The sequence below is a fragment of the Bidens hawaiensis genome, unplaced genomic scaffold (assembly GCF_021521415.1).
Source record: "Bidens hawaiensis isolate Kalapana, Puna unplaced genomic scaffold, B.hawaiensis_p1.1 tig00006390_1, whole genome shotgun sequence".
NCBI classification, from domain to species: domain Eukaryota; kingdom Viridiplantae; phylum Streptophyta; class Magnoliopsida; order Asterales; family Asteraceae; genus Bidens; species Bidens hawaiensis.
The window spans coordinates 452,336-471,100 of NW_027491431.1; the positions used below are offsets into that span (position 1 = coordinate 452,336).

Here is an 18,765-nt window from a genome sequence, read left to right on the forward strand (position 1 = left end):
GATAAAGTAACACGTACTTGTGGCGTTTCCTTTATCCTCTTTCGTCATTACTATTTCTTTTCAAATAATATAAAAATAGTTAAAGCTTGTTCTATTAAAAAAAACCGTTTAAGCTTATTGGAGGATACGGTTTTGTTTTCGAGCGGTGATATTTTTTATTTATAGAAAAAAAAAGAGCATGATACGTATATACATGAGATAGTCTTTGGCAACATACCAAGTTTTGTTAACAGATTTCATTAAAGGGCTGGTGGGAAGTGGGTCTAAGGTCCGGTTTTGGTTGAATATATGGCTAACGAATCATAGATTGACAAATCGATTTCCTACCCTATTCTCGTTAGAAGTGGCGAAATCCTACATGGCAGTTTTAAGATCGGTGCATTGTAACTGATGTGAATTATTCGATAAAGTGTTGGAAAACGTATCCCGTGTTCGGGGAGGTGATTAACAAACTGATGGATTTGCTTGATTTACTTTGTTGTTTCGGGTTTAAGGGAGGAGAAGACAATATTGGGTGTAAGGTGGTGAAGCTCTGGAATCGTTCTTAGTGGCTGATATGTAGGTGAAAGAACGTGTGTTAAGTCGTTTATATCGTGTGTTTTACTTGTTCATATGTATCGAACGCGAGTGCTTTGAGTGGCTTTACGTTTACAGGTGATCGGAGCTTAAAGAAACTAATTTGGAGCATTTAGGATGGAGTGGAAATGAAAGTAATGATATATGATATGTTAGAGAGTTGAAATACGAAGACACGGCCGTAAATGCGGAGGAAAACGGAGTTGAAATGCATATTTTATGAAGAAAATGAAGTTGTGGTACTGTAGCCACCGTAGCCTACGGTGGCTGACCGTAGGGATCATTTTTATTGTATCTTATTCCATATTTAAAGGGGGTTAAACCCTAGAACAGGATTTCTTCATACCCTAACATCCTTGGGTGATTTTGGGGCCATTCTCCACCATCCTAACATCCTCTAATCATCATAAACATTCATGTTCTCATCATCTCAACCAAGAATCAAGATTTCCAAGATGCATATGCTAGGCTAAAGCTTCTGTGACCATCTCCGGGCGTAGGGTTGTTGTTTGTGGTTAGACTTTTTGGTATTTTGAACCTTAATATTGGATTTGGATAATCATTCGGTTAATTGAATCTTTACATTTGCTTGTGTGCTTAAATAGTTTTTCGTAACTGAATGCTTAAGATTGTATCAGTTAATTGGTTTGAGGTTATCAACATTTAGGATTGAGTTCTTATCTTCATTGACCCATTTATCATTAACCATAAAATTGATTTCATTCATCAAAACCTAAAACTAATAATCAATTAGATTATTATTCAGCTGTGCTAATTATTCGGATTCAGTTCTGATAATCAGCAGAGCCAAATACTTAGTGTTTTGCTTATTGATTCAAACAAAGAGATTTCCAAATAGGTTAATTACTTGTCCAACTTGCTTCATAACCTGAAACCTGGAGATTGGTTATTTCCTTATAATTGTTTACAAATCAAAGTAACAGTGTTTTCACTTAATAAATCTCTCAAACTGCTTGACATCGTCTGTCCACTGAGTTTAATAATTAATAAATTATGAGTTTATTAGCACTTTTCGCTGATTCCCTGTGGATTCGGCATCTTACTTGCCCTTGCTAGTACATGTATTTTTTGATTGACCTTTCGACGTCGATAAGTGGCAACAATGAAGAGCGGGCTCCCCACATCCAAAACAGGCTCGGATATGTGTTGTAAGTGTTTAGTGAGGGGTATTCAATGGACCATATGATTGCGTCATGCTACGTTGCGATCGTCACGTGGCAAAGAATTGGTAATGGTGTAACATTTAAATTTTCATGTCAAAATTAATCAAGGGTTATTTGCGGTTGTTAAACAAGTTCCAGAGGTAGAACATAAAAGAAAAATGGTCTATTCCATTATGATGGCTGCTATTTGGTGTTTATGAAAAGCCCGAAACATGTTCATCTTTGAAAACAAGCCAGTAGAGATTGATAAAGTGCTTGGAGACATAAAGGTTTTGAGTTTTTTATGGATAAAAATTAGGAAGAATTGTTTGAGTCCAGATTAAGATAAGTGAAAATTGATGGTGTTGTAATTTGTGTTCTAGGTGTATTGTGGTACCGACCCTTGCTACTGTCTTGTTAGGAAGGGTTTTTGGTTGTTTATTTTATGAAAGTTGTTAAAAAAAAAAAAGACATGAGATAGTTTAAATAAGAATAGTCAAAATATCAAGCATAAGGTGATTCGATCTGTTCAACTCAATAAAACTTCGAGCGTGAATGACATTTTCATAATTACTCTGAATAAAATACTAATGTGACAATAAAATACAAGTAGCACTATACAAATTGCTCTACTTGTAATTAATATATTACTCTACTAATAAAGTGTGGCATAATTATTATTATTTTACTTGTTTTTTTATGCAGAATTATTGTATACAGATTTACAGAGTAATTACAATATTGTCACCACGTAATTGAGAAAGTTCCCCTTAATTGAAAAGGTTAAACAAGTTTAGTTCATACTTGACCCTGGGACAACCAAGCCGAGCTGGTTCAGTTTATAAAGAAGTCAAGCATGAACTCAAAATTTCAAGAGCCTAATTTTTACAGATGAATTTTATTTATATGTACTAGAATTTATTTTAAAGATCCAATTTTACTAATCACACATACACTCGATCTGAAATCTTTGAAATGGCCTTACCTACACGTGCATACGTTGATTATATCACTCATCTTAGTGTATGTTTGCAAAGAACAAAACAAATTCAAAATCAACGAGAAGATCTAGAGATTAATCAAAATCGAACAGAGAACAAGTTAATCAAAATTGAAGAGAACAAATAAAATGTACCACGAAATTCAACATTGGACGAGAAAATTTTGATCTATTTTGACGCAAATAATATAAAACATATTCTGTATTCTATGGTTAAGTTATGCTCCTACTTTATTTAAAACCAAAATGCATCCCAACTAAAAAAAATGGGCTCCCTTCTTAGTATCTGCTAGCTTGCCCTTACGACCTCATTCCCCAACCCCTCTATCGTTGTGTCTAATAGTTTAGTATGTTGGTGATTTTATAAGTGTTGACAAATCAATGCTAGTTCGTTGAATTCACATAAAATCAAGGGGGGTTACTGATAAAAAGTTTGTAACAATAATGAAGTGTAGATATGAATGTTTAATACTATTCGAAAGTATCATCAAAATACGCACGTTAATCCGAAAGTGAACACAAGATCAAAAAAAGATCCAAAGTTATAAAACCTAGCTACATGTTCTCAATGAAGAAAACTAGCCATGAAGAAATATGGATATTAGTTCTTGCTTAGTAAACTTCCTGGTAGGTAGGACCGGGGTTAGACTTAGTTTAAAGTTTCAATTAAGTTTAACTTCTCTTACCTCTAAATTAAATGCCTAAACCAATTGATCGTATCCCAAGCCTGTTCTTGTCGGTTAGATAATTTGAGCAGCCAATATAACATGTGATCTTATTTAAACTCTTTTAACTAATAATCAAGTTTTAACCACCTAACCACATGCCCTTCAAAAGAAGAAGAAGAAAAAAAAAAAGAAAGAAAAACTACCTAACCACACAAATAAATTATTATTTTAAATTAACCAGTGTCCCCTTCCTACAAGCAACAGCGCTACTTTTCTTACAAAACTTGTTCAAACACAAACACTACAAATAACACTTACCCTATTAATATCTTAAACTTCTATATCGTATTAGCTGGTCCCAACTAATTAACAATCTAATCAAAATTCTAGGTTCTGGGCTATTAGACTCAAAAAAAAAACCCGAAAGATGGAACAATTCCGAAAAAAGGCAAAGTTTATTATTATTCTGTTGGCGATTTTAATAGGGCTTTGTTGGGAAACTGAAGGTGCTACGATAACATGTGAAACTCAATATGGATTCCTGCCATGCACAAGTGGTCCTTGGGGAACACTTTTCTTGATCTTGGTTTATCAATACTTGATGTCTATAGGTCAAAGTTATATTTCAAATGGGTCGGATAAATTCTTCAGCCTTTTCGGACCGGGGATCTTTGGGGCTAGTTTCTTCCATATTCTTGCAAACTTCTCTATGATTTTCATTGTCCTTCGTAAGCTTCATTAATTTCTTCCCGTTTGATAAGTTTTCATTTCCATAAGTATACTATATTATTACGTCGCATGTGTGTGGGTACTGTTCCATTTTTGCTGTGGTTGAGAACACTGGATGGTTTGGTGGTTTAAGTACTAGGGCGAATAAAGCTTGTTTTTGTGATCGTTCGAAAAAGATATTAAGCTATTAAAAAAAAGTCTAAATATGATTTTACTTAATTTCTTTGCATAGATTTCATTATCATTTTTTTTCAATTGAAAACCGAGTTTTTTTTAAAACAAGGAATTTTTTCCTTTATAACACCCGAAAAATGTTATTTGTTATACAACTTAGTTCTTAATAAAATTTATATCTAAAGTTTTTAAAATTAAATAAAATAAAACTGTGTGTTTAGATTTTCTAGAAGAAACTAAATAATGATTGAAAGTATATCATTCGATATATTCTTTTGATCAATTCACACCTCCTATGAGCAAATTCGGTTAATTCCTTGTCAATCAATGACTAGTTTTACATATTTGTTCAGAAATCACCTAGGAACATAGTTGATTTTCCTGATCGCGTAGCTAGTAATACAAAAGGGGGAATAAAACAAATGTGATACTATGTTTTCCTATTGCTAATACCTTTTGATTACTGAAATTTATATATTACTAGTTTGTCTTTATATTAAATTTATTTTCTATTTTAGCATTAAAAAAATAGTTGATTAAATTCTTAAAATCAGTTTCATATATGAACATTTTTCATTGACAAATTGTTAAAGAATCTAGTTTTTCAAGCGATTTGTTTGCTAGTTTTTTAATGCTGGTTGGTATATATATTAACTGATGCGTCATTTTCTAATTATATTATATTAGAAGTTTTAATTCGATCTAAAGATTAATCCAGATTATGGTATACGTAGTCATGTTTTGTGCCTTAAATGAATTCATTAATTTTTCGATAACGTAATAGAAAAGAAAAAAAAACTAGCGGGGCCCTACCAAAATGTACAAAGAGGAGACTTTAAAAACACCAAGTAGAACCTTAAATTGTGAATGAAATTAATTATGAACATGCAGGGATTTTAGAGAAAAGAATCCTAACTATTTAACCAAATAAAAACATGAAAACGAAAAATAAATAAAATCTAACCTGTATGCTTGGCGGTTGCCTAGCCTATACAGCGATAGGTCGCCCTCAGCAAATAGCGACGACATGTCGTTGCTTGGTCCTCTTACGCTGACGACACCATGTCGTCGCTATAGGGTCAACGGGTCAGGTTAAATTTCTTGTAGACAGTGTATAATCTTTGCATTTGCTTGCTAGAAATAGATAACAATAATAATGTGTTATTGTGTTTGATGATAAATACGCAGAGTCGCGGTTATCCAGCGACGACACAGGTTCGTCTGGTAGTGCTGCCGTGAGGATGAGTGTGCTAGCAGGGTCAGCAGTCATGAGCCTAACACTGATTTGGCCATCTATAATCGTTTTTGGAAGCTATGATCTTGCAGATGATGATCACACCATTTTACCTCAACTTCCAGATCAACAGCCATCATTTCTAACGAAATTAACAGGTACTTGACTTTCTGAGATCACAATATTCAATCAGTGTGCCATAAAATTCATATACCCACAAAATCACAAGCTTTTATATTGTAAAAAATTTTAGTTTGGTTTTTGATATATCCTTTCTATAGAAAAATAAAAATGGGGTAAGATATTATAGTGGATCAAGTTAAAATAAGAAGTATGGTTTTTGTAAGAAGGATAATAATTAATCTAATCTATTAATTTTGAATTTAGATGTTTGAGATTAGTTTAGGAGAAAATTAAGTATAAAATAGAAATAAGGACATAAAAGGAATAACCCATAATTATCTCCATATACAAGGCACATGTCCATTGCTCCATTATTTTAAAACGTCACGAACATTTTTATACAACATTATTTTTAGACAGAATTATAGAAATTGTCCTTTATCTTTCACCCAAATTTCACTCGTTGTCCCTAATCTTTAAAATTAATCTTTTTTGTCTTTTATATTTCAAAATCCAACAGTGTTTGTCTTTTTCGCTTAATCTGGTTAGATTTTCTCGTTAAGTCAAGTCATGTGCCTTGCACATGAAGGCAAATTAGTCATTTTATCTATTAAATTAAAAATTTAACATTTAAACCAAAAAAAACTTAATATAATATATATATTATATATAAATAATGAGTAGATACACACACTCTCTCCCCCTCCTACTTACCACCAGCCACCACCGCCAAGCCCACTGGTTCACCACCACACCTACCACCGCCAAGCCCTACCGTCACAGCTTGAACGGCCGCCGCAGCAACCACCCTCAACAATGACACTCAGGCCACCGCCACCCCCTCACCACCACTATCTTCTTCCTTGTCTCCCCTGCTATATGACATCACCCCCACCACCACCGCCATCCACTCCCAATCAAATTCAGATGCTGCTTAAGAGAAAAACAAGAATCTTTCGGCGAATCTTAAGAAGACGTTGTTGACTTAGCTCAAGATGTTTGTAGCCGGAGGTAAGTTGGTTTAAGTCAAAGCTTTACGGTTAAAAAACCAGATCTGTAAATTGGTTTTCCACCGTTGCATTTTGAGGAATCGATTGCAAAATTAGTGCTTGTTTGGTGGTGGTTGGAAATTTGGGCTTGATTGGGGCAAATGGGAAAGATTCAATTATGTAATCAGGTTTCAATCTTGGCGGTGAACCTGTGTTGTTGTAGTATGGTCCATAATTTACTGTGAATCCATTTGTGAAACTAAAATAGTTTCTCTTAGTTTGTTAAAAGTAAATTTGTGGATTTTTATATAGAAAATCAAGTGCATAGAATAACTCGGTTCTCTCTCTATAAAAACCCCTGGACTTGATTGCTATCGAAGAGGGTGGTTGACCATGGTGGTTTCTGGTGGGAGTGGAGGTGGAGGTGGTTTTCTATGTCGGAGAAGACGGCGGCGGCTGCCGCTACCGGAGAGTTTGGTGGTGGCTGTCGGAAAGCTTGATGACTATGGAGGAAGATGAAGATTAATTTTAATTTAATAGGTAAAATGACTAATTTGCCTATTGTGCAAGACATATGACCTGAATTAACGAGAAAATCTAACCGGGTTAGGCGAAAAGGACAAACGCTGTTGGATTTTGAAACATAAAGGACAAAAAAGATCAATTTTGAAGACCAGGGACAACGAGTGAAATTTGGATGAAAGATAAAGGACAATTTCTATAATTTTGTCTTATTTTTAGAAAGAAGTTTAAACATAATAACGAGTGTTTTTTGGTTTTTTTTAATATGAGTAACATATTGCTTTACAAAAAAAATATTGGGTTTTTAAATATTGTGTTATATGTTATGGTCATTATGTTTTTCTTTATTGTGTTTTAAAAATTGTAGTTTTACTAAATTGTGGTTTACAAATTATGTTTTAACATATTTTCTTTTTAAATCATCGTGTTTAACAATATTGTTCTTTTATGTTTGAGCATAGTGTTTTTACAATTGTGTTATGTTTGAGCATAGTATTTTTACAATTCTGTTATTTCATTGTGTTTTAGTAGAAAAACATAATTGTGTTTTTGAGTGTTTGTGTTTTTCGTCCATTAGATATTACAAGTGATCTGAATCATTTCAAAACCTCTAAATCAAATAGCACCGTCAAAAAAGGGTCATCAAACTAAAAAACACAATTATTACCATAGTCTTCCCCGTATCTACTCTAGGTTAACCCTCCTAAAATGTTAACAACTCACGACACTCTCTTCGGCGATCAATTTTCCTGCCAAATCTACAGGTTCACACTCTCATTTCAATTCTTCTTAAAACTTCACCATTCAGTTTTCACTTGCCATTTATTTTATTGATCTATACGCTCTTAATCACGTACGCACGGTGATTTTTGTCTGTTCGTGTTCACAGATCCAACATCTAGCTCGATTTCGCGTTCTAAATCGATTTTTTAACCATAAAATCGATTAGCTTTTTTAATTTTTGGGATACTAGGTTCCGAGGATCACAGTGGTGGCTGCTGGAAAGTGAAGGCGGTGAAGAAATGGCAGAAGATGGATGATGGGACAATGGTCGAATGGATGGTAGTACGGTGGTAGATGGTGGTTGTATGATGGCAGATGACGGTGGTGGTGGAAGAAAGGTGAGGGACATGTAGAGATCTAGAGAGAGGAGAGAGTGTGTTTTTCATATAGATGTGAGATATAGTGTTCAATTTGGGATGGACAAAAATACCATTCTTCTTAGCCTTCTTATAAATATTAAACTTTTTATTTGAACATAACCCAGATACATGAGGGTGGTTATTGTAGAATACATAATTTATATAAAAAACGTGAGAATAGATCATGGCATTTCGTATTCATTATTTATGGTTGAGATTTAGTTTCTAATTAATTTGGAAAGAGATTATGTTTTTAGATATAAGGATGGGCAATATCGTCCTTCTTTTGTTTTTTATTTATAGAAGTTCAATTTGGTTTCAGATTATTAGCATCCCTTCGGGTAACAAAGATAATGAGAATCAAATCAAACTCAACATCAAATCTTTCAATAAATATATAATCTAAGATTAAGTATTTGCAGAAATTAGATACTTCATTTACTTATCTTCATCTAGTACAATTTTTAACAGCACATTCATTAGCAGCAAACTCAAAAGCAGCACATTTAGTAACAGGGCGCTCATTAATCACACATTCGTTCAACAATAGAAGATTAGTCAGTCAAAAAGATAGGAGAAAATGGAAAATTAAATATGCGCAAAATTGGATTTTAACAAACCAGCACACTCGCTAACAATAGACTCACTAACTACGCATTCAGTAACAGTACGCTTGTTAACATCACACTCGTTCAACAATCAGAAGAATTGTGAGTCAGAAAAGATAGAGAAAATAGAGAATCAAAGCAACAAAATATGGATTTTATCAAACCAACATATTCATTAACTAACACTATGTATAAAAAAAATAGCACCTAAAATGTTGAACGAATGATGAATAAGAGCATTCTCAATCCGTTCCCCATCTCTATATCTATAATTACACTAAAAAACACTACATTTCTCTTTCATGCTTAATTAAATAGTATTTTTTATACATTTATCATTACAGTTTTCTCTCTCCTCTACTCACAACCAATCCAACAAATATTAAAAAATAAATAGGGAAAACAATGTTTCCCCAAATGTTTCCTCAAATTTACAAAAAATCACTACATTTCTCTCTGCACCCTATAATTTATACTCACAACCACTCATCACCCCACCCTATAATTTACAAACTTCCCTCACATATTTATAGAGAATAGGATGAGAATGCTCTAATAAAGATGTCCATGTTTTGAGTTTGATTTTTATATTCATTGTTTAATTCATGCTTGAAAATAGGTATTAAAAACCAGGAATTATGGAATTCAATTGAATAGAAACAGCTCAATAAAGTTTCTTATTAGATTACAATTTCCATAATACCCTTTTTAATTAATTTGTCAACTAAATTCTTATCGGTTCCTATCATTCTTATAGAAAGCATGTTTTCCATTTGATCCTATCTCTATTACTATAATTACTATTTTGTTTTTTCAGCATTTGGTCTTACAACCGATATCGAGACACGATATACTGCGCGGCTTCTGCTCGTGTCAATGATCCCATTTCTCATTCTTCAACTCCCCGATATCATTAATTCTACTTCAGTAATTCGTGTGATAGTTTTAATTGCTCTCATTATATCGTTAAGCTTCTTCATTGCTTACATTGTGATTCAGGTTTGCCTTTCATATTATACGCATTACCTATCTCATATAATTTTTCTTCATTAAGCATGTAACAAGAACATAATTGTTTACAATCTATACATAGATCTTCCAACCATGGATTCAAAACAGATGTTTTGACTATGTGAGGCAACAATTTGTGAAGAACAAATTACTAAAACTATTGTCTACAAATGGAAAAGCAAATGAGCAGCTTATTAGAGAGTTAGTACCCACTTCAAACGCTTTCTTTATTCTTGAGTTAATTAATTAGTCATAGGTTCTTTTATTAAGAAAAGTTTTCTGTATGCAGCCTTTACAAGGAACTTGACAAAAATCATGACGGTAAAGTGACGAATGCCGAGTTGAAAACTTTACTCTTAGGAATTCAAGTGCAAGCAGACGGAGAATTAAGCCAAGAACTCGTAGATAGAATCATGGAACAACTTGATCTTTCCGGAGATGAATCTATTCAGGAGGATGAGTTTGTTAGAGTACTAAAACAATGGCTACAAGATGCAAGGAAATCACTATCTCGGAATGATTACAACCCTCTTAGTTTCTTTACCAAACCTCAGGCGGTAACTTTCTGTTTTTAGGAAACATGATTGATTTTTCTTTTATTATTGGACGGATAATTGGTAATGACACAGAGCAAAAGCACGAAAAAAATAAAAACAGATTTATCTAATAAAAGTTTCCTATATTGAATAATGAAAACATTGCATTAGGGTCCTTTTATAACAAATTCTGAATTACACATGTCAGTCAAATCTTCTAAATTTGACAGCAGACACCTAGTTGGTGGAATTAGGACAAATGGATACGTGTAATTAGGGTAGTAACTGATTTGTGCATTTTACATAAAAGATGACCGATTTAGAAATGACAAAAACTGGGGGGAGCATCTTCAATGACGACTTTAGATCTCTAATTCGTGACATTTGAATCCGATAGCTGGGCTAAACCGCCTATAGCGGCATGCCACATGTCTGGATCGTTGAGACCTTTCGTCCCACTACTTATGGGGCAAAAAATTCAATTAGTAGCCCAATTTATGCACTTTTTTCATATTGGAGACCTTTTTGCCCTGTTTTCCCTGTCTAGCAAGGCTAAGTAGAGTCGGCTAACTTTTAGATTAACTTTGTATCATCTAGGCTCTCTTATAACTCAAAAGATGTCTTTAAGATACTGAAAAGTTTTGTTTAAAAATGGTTTCAGATGATATTTCCCTACATACCACGTAAGTAAATAATTTACAGTTTGGGTATTTATGTAGAATGCAGACGAGGAACAAAAAGAGGCCTTGATACCTAAGGAGAAAAATGTTGATTCTCAAAGTTTAATTTATGAGTACATGAAGGCTTTGGCATTGGTACTCATTGGTATTGCTATGACAGTTCTTAGTGCAGGACAACTCATTATGAATGTTGCAAATTTTGCTACTTATGCAAAAGTCCCTTCATTCTTTATCCCATACTTTGTAATACCAGGTGCCATAAACATACCTCGCCTCTTATCGACAATTAGATCAGCAAGCCAAAAGACTCAGCGCGCTGCATCTTTAACTCTTTCTCAGGTATTTGTTAAGACACTATATATGTGTTCCAATACCAATACACCATATCAATAGTACTTCCAAATAAAAATGAGTAAATAACTTTGGCTTAACTAATTTTATTTTTGTAGATCTATTCAGGAGTGTTTATGAGTAATATGAGTAGCTTGTCAACATTTCTATTAGCAGTGTATATAAAGGGTGAGCCTTGGGATGTATCTGCTGAAGTTCTTGTCATGTTGGTTATATGCGTTGCAATGGGAATTTTCACGAGCACAAGGACAATTTTCCCACTTTGGACCGGCTATGTCAGCTACCTATTTTATCCTACCGCGATACTCATGTTGTATCTTCTTAATGTTGTGTGGGGTTGGTCATAGGATGGATTGATGATATATCTTGTATTTCACTTTTGATTTTGTTTCATTTTATTTGATGTATTTTCTGTGAACATTACCAAGTAATTTGTTTATGTGTGTTATTAAATTAGTTTTCACCTAACATAACATATTAACTCTTACAACTGTTGGTGTAAAAATGGCTTCCATGAACCTTGAACACACAAATATTTTACTGAGTTCAAACTAAATCTAATGTGAACAGAGGGTATTCACACTCATCAGTGGAGCTCCGTTCATAAATGGTGTTGGGTTCAAGCGACACCATTCTTTTGCATGTTTCATATAAACCATATAACACTAGAATTTCAAACGAACCCAATATTTTTTAACAGTTGTGTTATTTTGTAACCCGGTTAGACGAGCTACAAATGAGTATAGCTTTATACAAGTGTGTATTCTACACTTCTTAACTTGGAGCAATGTTTATACTTATTTCTCTTTGATATTTAGTAAATCCAACTAAACTTAAATGAGCTTAACTTATTACACTAGATTCACCAACTTTGATGCTAGAGTTATAAGCACGGTACGTATACTAGGATTTATTACACTAGATCCACCATTAACTTTGATGCTAGAGTTAAAATCAAAGTTTATCAGAAGCTTGGGCTAAAATTCCTGAAAAATTAGTCTTTTATGATTACATCGGAAAAGGGGGATAAGTACAGGAATCATTTAGGTTAAGATATTGTAGGTCCCGAAACCGGATCCGACAACGAACGACTTTGTTCTTGATAAGTGCTCGAGACGGATGCGGTGAAACAAACGACTGAACATAAATAATATAAAGATAAAATAAAAGAAGATCTCGTAACCGGTACAAAAGATTCATAATATTAAAATGAACCGATCCCACCCAAGGTGAGCTCCCCTTGGGTGGTTGTTTACACCATCAAAACACACACATAAATAAAAATACACATGACATATTTATAGCCTAACATGCATATTCCTTCTAAAAGCCTTATCCCATTGAAGCTAAGCGTGCGTGCCGAAGCCCTTGTTTCGTGTTCGGTTTTCTCGCCGACATAAATTATTAACTTGACCATAAATATATAATGGGTTTCGTACTTTGATATCGCAAGTCACATTTTTGGCCTTACAATCACCCCCTTGACTTGTGATCTCAAAACATCATCGAACCGTGTCTCGCATTTTCGCAAATCATCCAAATAACCGAAGCTTCTTCAATCACCCCCTCAAGGTATGATTCACCTAATACATTTATGAAGACGTTCTCGCTTCTTTATCCATCTCGGATCTTAAGCAATATAGGTTCAAAAGAGCTTGACAAAATACCGGGGACAACGATCAAATGACAAAGCTTATTATTTCCGTGAATGAAATTATTTAAGTACCTCACCTCTAATAAATAAGTATCCCAGATACTCGTATCCCATATTTTCAGGTTGAGAGCTTAAACAATTTAATTCCCTATTAAATCCAACTTGTTCAAAAATTATCACCTTAATAAATAAGCATCCCGGATGCTCGTAACCCACGTTTTCAGGATTTAATTCTCGAACACTTTGAAAATAACATATAAATAATATGCTTTTAACCACTGTCCAATAATAACGAAAAACCTAATCAACTTTGACTTTATTCAGTTTGGTCAATCCGAATTATTTCTCGGCCAAGTAGTGTTCTCCTATTCAACAAAATCAATATTAACACTCATTTGTATTTGTAGGTGCAGATTTAATCTCTTGTATCATCCTCTAAAGCCCAGTTATTACAAGCACAATATCCCATTTTAAAGTATTAGTTGATCCAACAAAAAGATCTAACACAAGTCCACTAGACCCGATATTTTTATATCCAACCTAAACCCAGTCCAACCCAGCAAACCAAACCCGGATTTGTGGATCCGACCCAGAAAACCCACATTCATTGAATCTGATGACAGAAAGGAATTAGATCTTACATTTTGACTAATGTGCACCATCTTTGCCACAAATATAGTCCTCGATTTCGTCTAAGTCGTTGTAGATTTCAAATTGCAAAATTATCACCAACAAAACAAGAGTATTAACGGGAGAATCATCACTTGTATGAGCAACCGCCATTGTCAACTTCGTAGAACCGTCATCAGGTGCCACGCTTAACGATACGAGCTTTCACTGGTGAAGAATGAACCAACGACGTACCTTCAAAAATACTAGAAACTAGAGAACCGGCGCCGGAAAACCAGATTCAGGTCACCGGCAGCTGGAAAACCGATTTCTGGTGACCGGCTGCTGTCGTCTTCATTCGTCATTCACCGCCGCCATCAATCCAGCCCCGGCCACCTTCACCACAGCCACTCCTACCGCCACTGTAACCACCGCCGCCGTGCGAATGGCCGGAAAAACATAACCACCACCGCTACCGCCAGCAATTACCGGCAAACCCCTCGGTCACAGCTTTATCCAACAGTTGCCACGATCAGAAATAACCGATGCTCACGCACATCAGAGTTTGATTTTTACATCTTCAACCTCGGAATCGTCGCCGGGAAGGACTGTAGGGTCGCCGGATTTTTGGCGTATGGCGGAACGGTTCCCGAAACGATTGGATCTAGCACTTCTAGATCCCGAACATCCGGATCTACAAGGAGAAGCTTCAAACACGTTTATTTCTCACTTTATTTCCAACTTTATTTTCAAAATCTTCAAGCTTTATTTTCAAACTTCAATGGGTCTTTAACGTCTCGGTTCGGGTAATCGCAGAAATAGAACCGAATATCAAGAACAAAGTTGAATTATAAGATTCGACCCGCTCTGATACCAATTGTAGGTCCCGAAACCGGATCCGACAACGAACGGCTTTGTTCTTGATAAGTGCTCGAGACGGGTGCGGTGAAACAAATGACTGAACATAAATAATATAACGATAAAATAAAAGAACGATCTCGTAACCGGTATAAAAGATTCATAATATTAAAATGAACCGATCCCACCCAAGGTGAGCTCCCCTTGGGTGGTTGTTTACACCATCAAAACACACACACAAATAAAAATACACATGACATATTTATATCCTAACATGCATATTCCTTCTAAAAGCCTTATCCCATTGAAGCTAAGCGCGCGTGCCGAAACCCTTGTTTCGTGTCCGGTTTTCTCGCCGACATAAATTATTAACTTGACCATATAATGGGTTTCGTACTTTGATATCGCAAGTCACATTTTTGGCATTCACATGAAACTCGTGACTGTGATTTTTTACATGAACATGGTAGTATCCGATTCAAGAGAATGGTGGATCAACGAGAGGAGGATACACGTCACGCGTGTTTTATAATTAAGTCTCTTTAATTCCCTTAAATATGTTTAGAGTGGTGAGACACCTGTCATGGAAAATTTGTTCAGTGTTGACATTTAGTGAGAAAGGAGGCCATTTAGGAAAATGACATTTGTTTGAGACTTGTAAGTTAAACAACTTGTATATTTTGGATATTGAATCTGTACTCATATATTGTGTTGTCTATAACCCAAAATCAATCGATTAAAATAAATAAACAAATCTGGTAATCTTGTATGCGACTGTAAATGAAGAAATTACAACCTGGATGCTGGATCATTCTCTGAATCATGTAATCACTATCAGATTACCTATTTGTGGGTTGCATACAATGATTTATCGAATAAGACAGAGAACTGTTCATGGAATTGGATCTTTATTGTTTTTGTATATGGATGAAGAACCAGAGAATTATTAAGTGTACGTATCGATCACAAATAACACTGAATAGTATGTTTGAAGCGTCAAATCATTTACTTTTAGAAAAGAATATAACCAAAAGGCTTGTTTGGTTCAACTTTGAAGCAAGAATATATATAATCTAAATCTATAAGTTTACAAACGGATATTTTGCCTTGAATCATGGTTTCTTGCGCTGTATAACAAATTCTTTTGAATTATGTATCTTTAACTATAAGTATTTGTTGTCGGAATATTTTAACGTTTCATTTAAGGTGAATAATGATGTATACAACTTATATAGTTAAAAGAAGATTATAGAATACTCCGTATAATTTAATATAATGGCGCAGTCTTATTTGTTCACTGACTTTTTATTTTTTGAACAGCCAATAAACAAACTATTATGTACGCAACAAACGAGTCTCAATTGTCCAATAACTTTTTTTAAAATGGCCAACATAAAACAAACCGTTACAAGCATGAACTAGTAAAACCAAAATAAAGATCAATAAATTGGCTTCTGATTCTACAACTTTCATGGTTTGATCCTAAGTTAACTATTTTGATAAAATAGCCCCTTTCATTTCACGATATCACGTTGAATTAAACCACTAATACGTTATGATACTTATGCACAATGTATTAAAAACCGGCTTATATATATCTACCAGTAATATCGGTTAAACCGGATGTTAGACAAGTGGCCGGTATGTTTTAGTACGGTAAATTGGATGAACAGTTTGTAATTTGAACCGTCGGTATTACCGGTAGCACTGGTTTATATCGTCGTACCAGTTGAAGCCCAAGTTAAATTTTAATCGTTTAGACTATAGAATAAAGGTTTTTAGCGTCTCATATTTACCTCCGATAAAAGTTTTACCTTAGCGTCCTTTCCTATATCATTAAAATATAGGAATCATGTACTTTTGGATTATTTGAGTTGAAGTTAAATTTTTTACATAACTATAGGTAGCGTTTGGTATGCATGAATGAAATGGGGGAATGTAATGAGTCATTGTGAGAGAATGAAAATGGGATCTCGGTTGGCAAATGGAATGAAATCAACCATTACATAAGGAATTACATTTCATCAAAACCATTCATTCTTACCCTCTTCTTATTTTTCCAATCCATTCAATTTTCATCATACTCTCTAGACAACACCACCTAACAATCACCACCGCCACCATCTGCCAACCACCACCATCACCGCCACCATCGTCGCCGCCACCACCGTCGTCGCCAATTGGCCGCCATCGCCATCACCAGCACTACCACCACCGTCATTGCAACCAATGTCACATCCCAATCTATGGTGGAATATGCGGAGACGCGACTAAGATTGCTCGTAGCTCAAAGCCACTAATTAAATAAGTGACAATAACTAATTATTTCATTCTAGGAAAACGCCATAAAAAACTAACATACTTTTTTCTTTTACCTACAAAAGTCCCTCAACAATTATGAAATCCTTATACATGCTAATTTGGAACATAATTATGAAATCCTATTAAGTTAATTACATAAGTGGTCCCTGTGATATGCATAGATTTTAGTCTTGGTCCCCCAACTTTGAAACATCACATTTTTAGTCCAACAATTTACACAAAATTAACAGTTTTGGTCATCTGAAATGGATGGATCGTTCCTACAAATTTCAAAACATTAACTAGAATACCTTTAGTAATAAAAAATTACAAAACAAAAAATAAAAAATAAAACTCAATACTTAAAAACGGGGCCACCTACCAAACCACTTCATCTTCAACTTGAGAGCCACTGCAGGCCCGCCGGCGACTAAAAGCACCTCACCAAACGGCCAACACCATCATCAATTTTAGCCATCTAACACCACTGACGGTGACAGAAACCGCCCGTAGACCCACCGGTAGTCGTATAAGCGTGGAGATCTACTAGTGATGACGACGCCGGTGTGGAGATCTTTGTGCGGGTATAGATCGGAAAAACGACACCACTGAATCTTTCAATATATCCCATGTATGGTGACCGGCCAAAAGTTGTGGATACACACGGGAATGTCGATGGGGGCCGAAAAAACAGTAATTAGTTACCCCTGTGAAACCGTCGTCTTCTGAGCTCAATGGTGACCAGTGGAACCGGATCTGCACATGAAGTTGGAGTTGGTTTTGGTAATGGGCGGCCGGTGAGGGGAGAGGAGTTTAGGTAACTAGTTGATGAAGAACGAGGGGTGAATGAGGAACAGGGAGTTTGGATACCAAAACTGTTAATTTTGTGTAAATTGTTGGACTAAAAATGTGATGTTTCAAAGTTGAGGAACCAAGACTAAAATCTATGCATATCACAGGGATCACTTATGTAATTAACTTAATAGGATTTCATAATTATGTTCCAAATTAGCATGTATATCACAGGAACCACTTATGTAATTAACTTAATAGGAATTTTAATAGGGAGTTTATTGTGTAATTAACTTAATAGGGAGTTTATTGTGTAAAACACTATTGAGGGACTTTTATAGATAAAAGCAAAAAGTATTTTGATTTTTTATGGAATTTCTCCTTTCATTCTCATACATAAAGTTGTGAATAAAACCAAGAATAAGGTAAACAAAAATAAATACTTTGCCCTTTAGAAAAATATTGAGCCTAGTTTAAGTTTTATAAACTAGTGCACACTCTATAAAAATTTCAAAAAGTGAATGGTGTCACTTAAACTCGTGCCACTGCATATAGCGCCGCCAGTGGGTTTAGTCATTTTTATCAATACTAAAACATTATAATAAGCATATTCCTAAAGATTGCATATACATATAATCATTTCGGTCGACTGAGAAAATATATGTATTATTTTATAACAATAATGAAAAATGTATGATATATGTACTGTTTTTCAAACAATATTCAACATCTGGTCCCGTAGCTCAGTTGGTTAGAGCGTTGGTCTTATGAGCCGAAGGTCGCGGGTTCGAGCCCCGCCGGGACCGACTAAAATTTGTTTAAGAATTTTTTTTTCAATATATGCCTTCTCAATGGAGTGACGCAATATATAAATATGAAAGTTATGTTTTTTTTTCTAATAATTAAGTGTTATTATCTTTTTGCATAATAGAGCACGCATATTTTTGTTTTTGTTTTTGTTTTCACATTGCACACAAAAATATTACTATATCACATCGTAAACGGATGTTGTCATAATAATCAGAAAGATATTAGTGTATCACAT

General features: G+C 34.6%; 1 protein-coding gene and 1 non-coding gene across 2 annotated transcripts; both read left to right on the top strand.

Annotated features, from left to right (window-relative positions):
• Positions 1-3,834: 3,834 nt before the first annotated feature.
• On the top strand, positions 3,835-11,994 carry LOC143632454 (sodium/calcium exchanger NCL2-like). Its single transcript, XM_077100972.1, has 7 exons — positions 3,835-4,135; positions 5,499-5,702; positions 9,746-9,927; positions 10,022-10,140; positions 10,229-10,496; positions 11,195-11,494; positions 11,605-11,994. The coding sequence occupies exons 1-7, from the start codon at positions 3,835-3,837 to the stop codon at positions 11,851-11,853; spliced, it is 1,623 nt and encodes a 540-aa protein (XP_076957087.1). The 3' UTR covers positions 11,854-11,994.
• A 6,458-nt stretch (positions 11,995-18,452) lies between these two features.
• TRNAI-UAU (transfer RNA isoleucine (anticodon UAU)) lies at positions 18,453-18,526 on the top strand. The gene has a single exon. It is a non-coding gene; the product is annotated as a tRNA-Ile (tRNA).
• Positions 18,527-18,765: the final 239 nt, after the last annotated feature.

Coding starts and splice junctions, on each gene's coding strand:
- LOC143632454 (XM_077100972.1), top strand. CDS start 3,835: ATGGAACAATTCCGAAAAAAGGCAAAGTTTATTATTATTCTGTTGGCG. Junction 5,703..9,745: donor ATTTCTAACGAAATTAACAG/GTACTTGACTTT, acceptor TTGTTTTTTCAG/CATTTGGTCTTACAACCGAT. Junction 10,141..10,228: donor AATGAGCAGCTTATTAGAGA/GTTAGTACCCAC, acceptor TTCTGTATGCAG/CCTTTACAAGGAACTTGACA.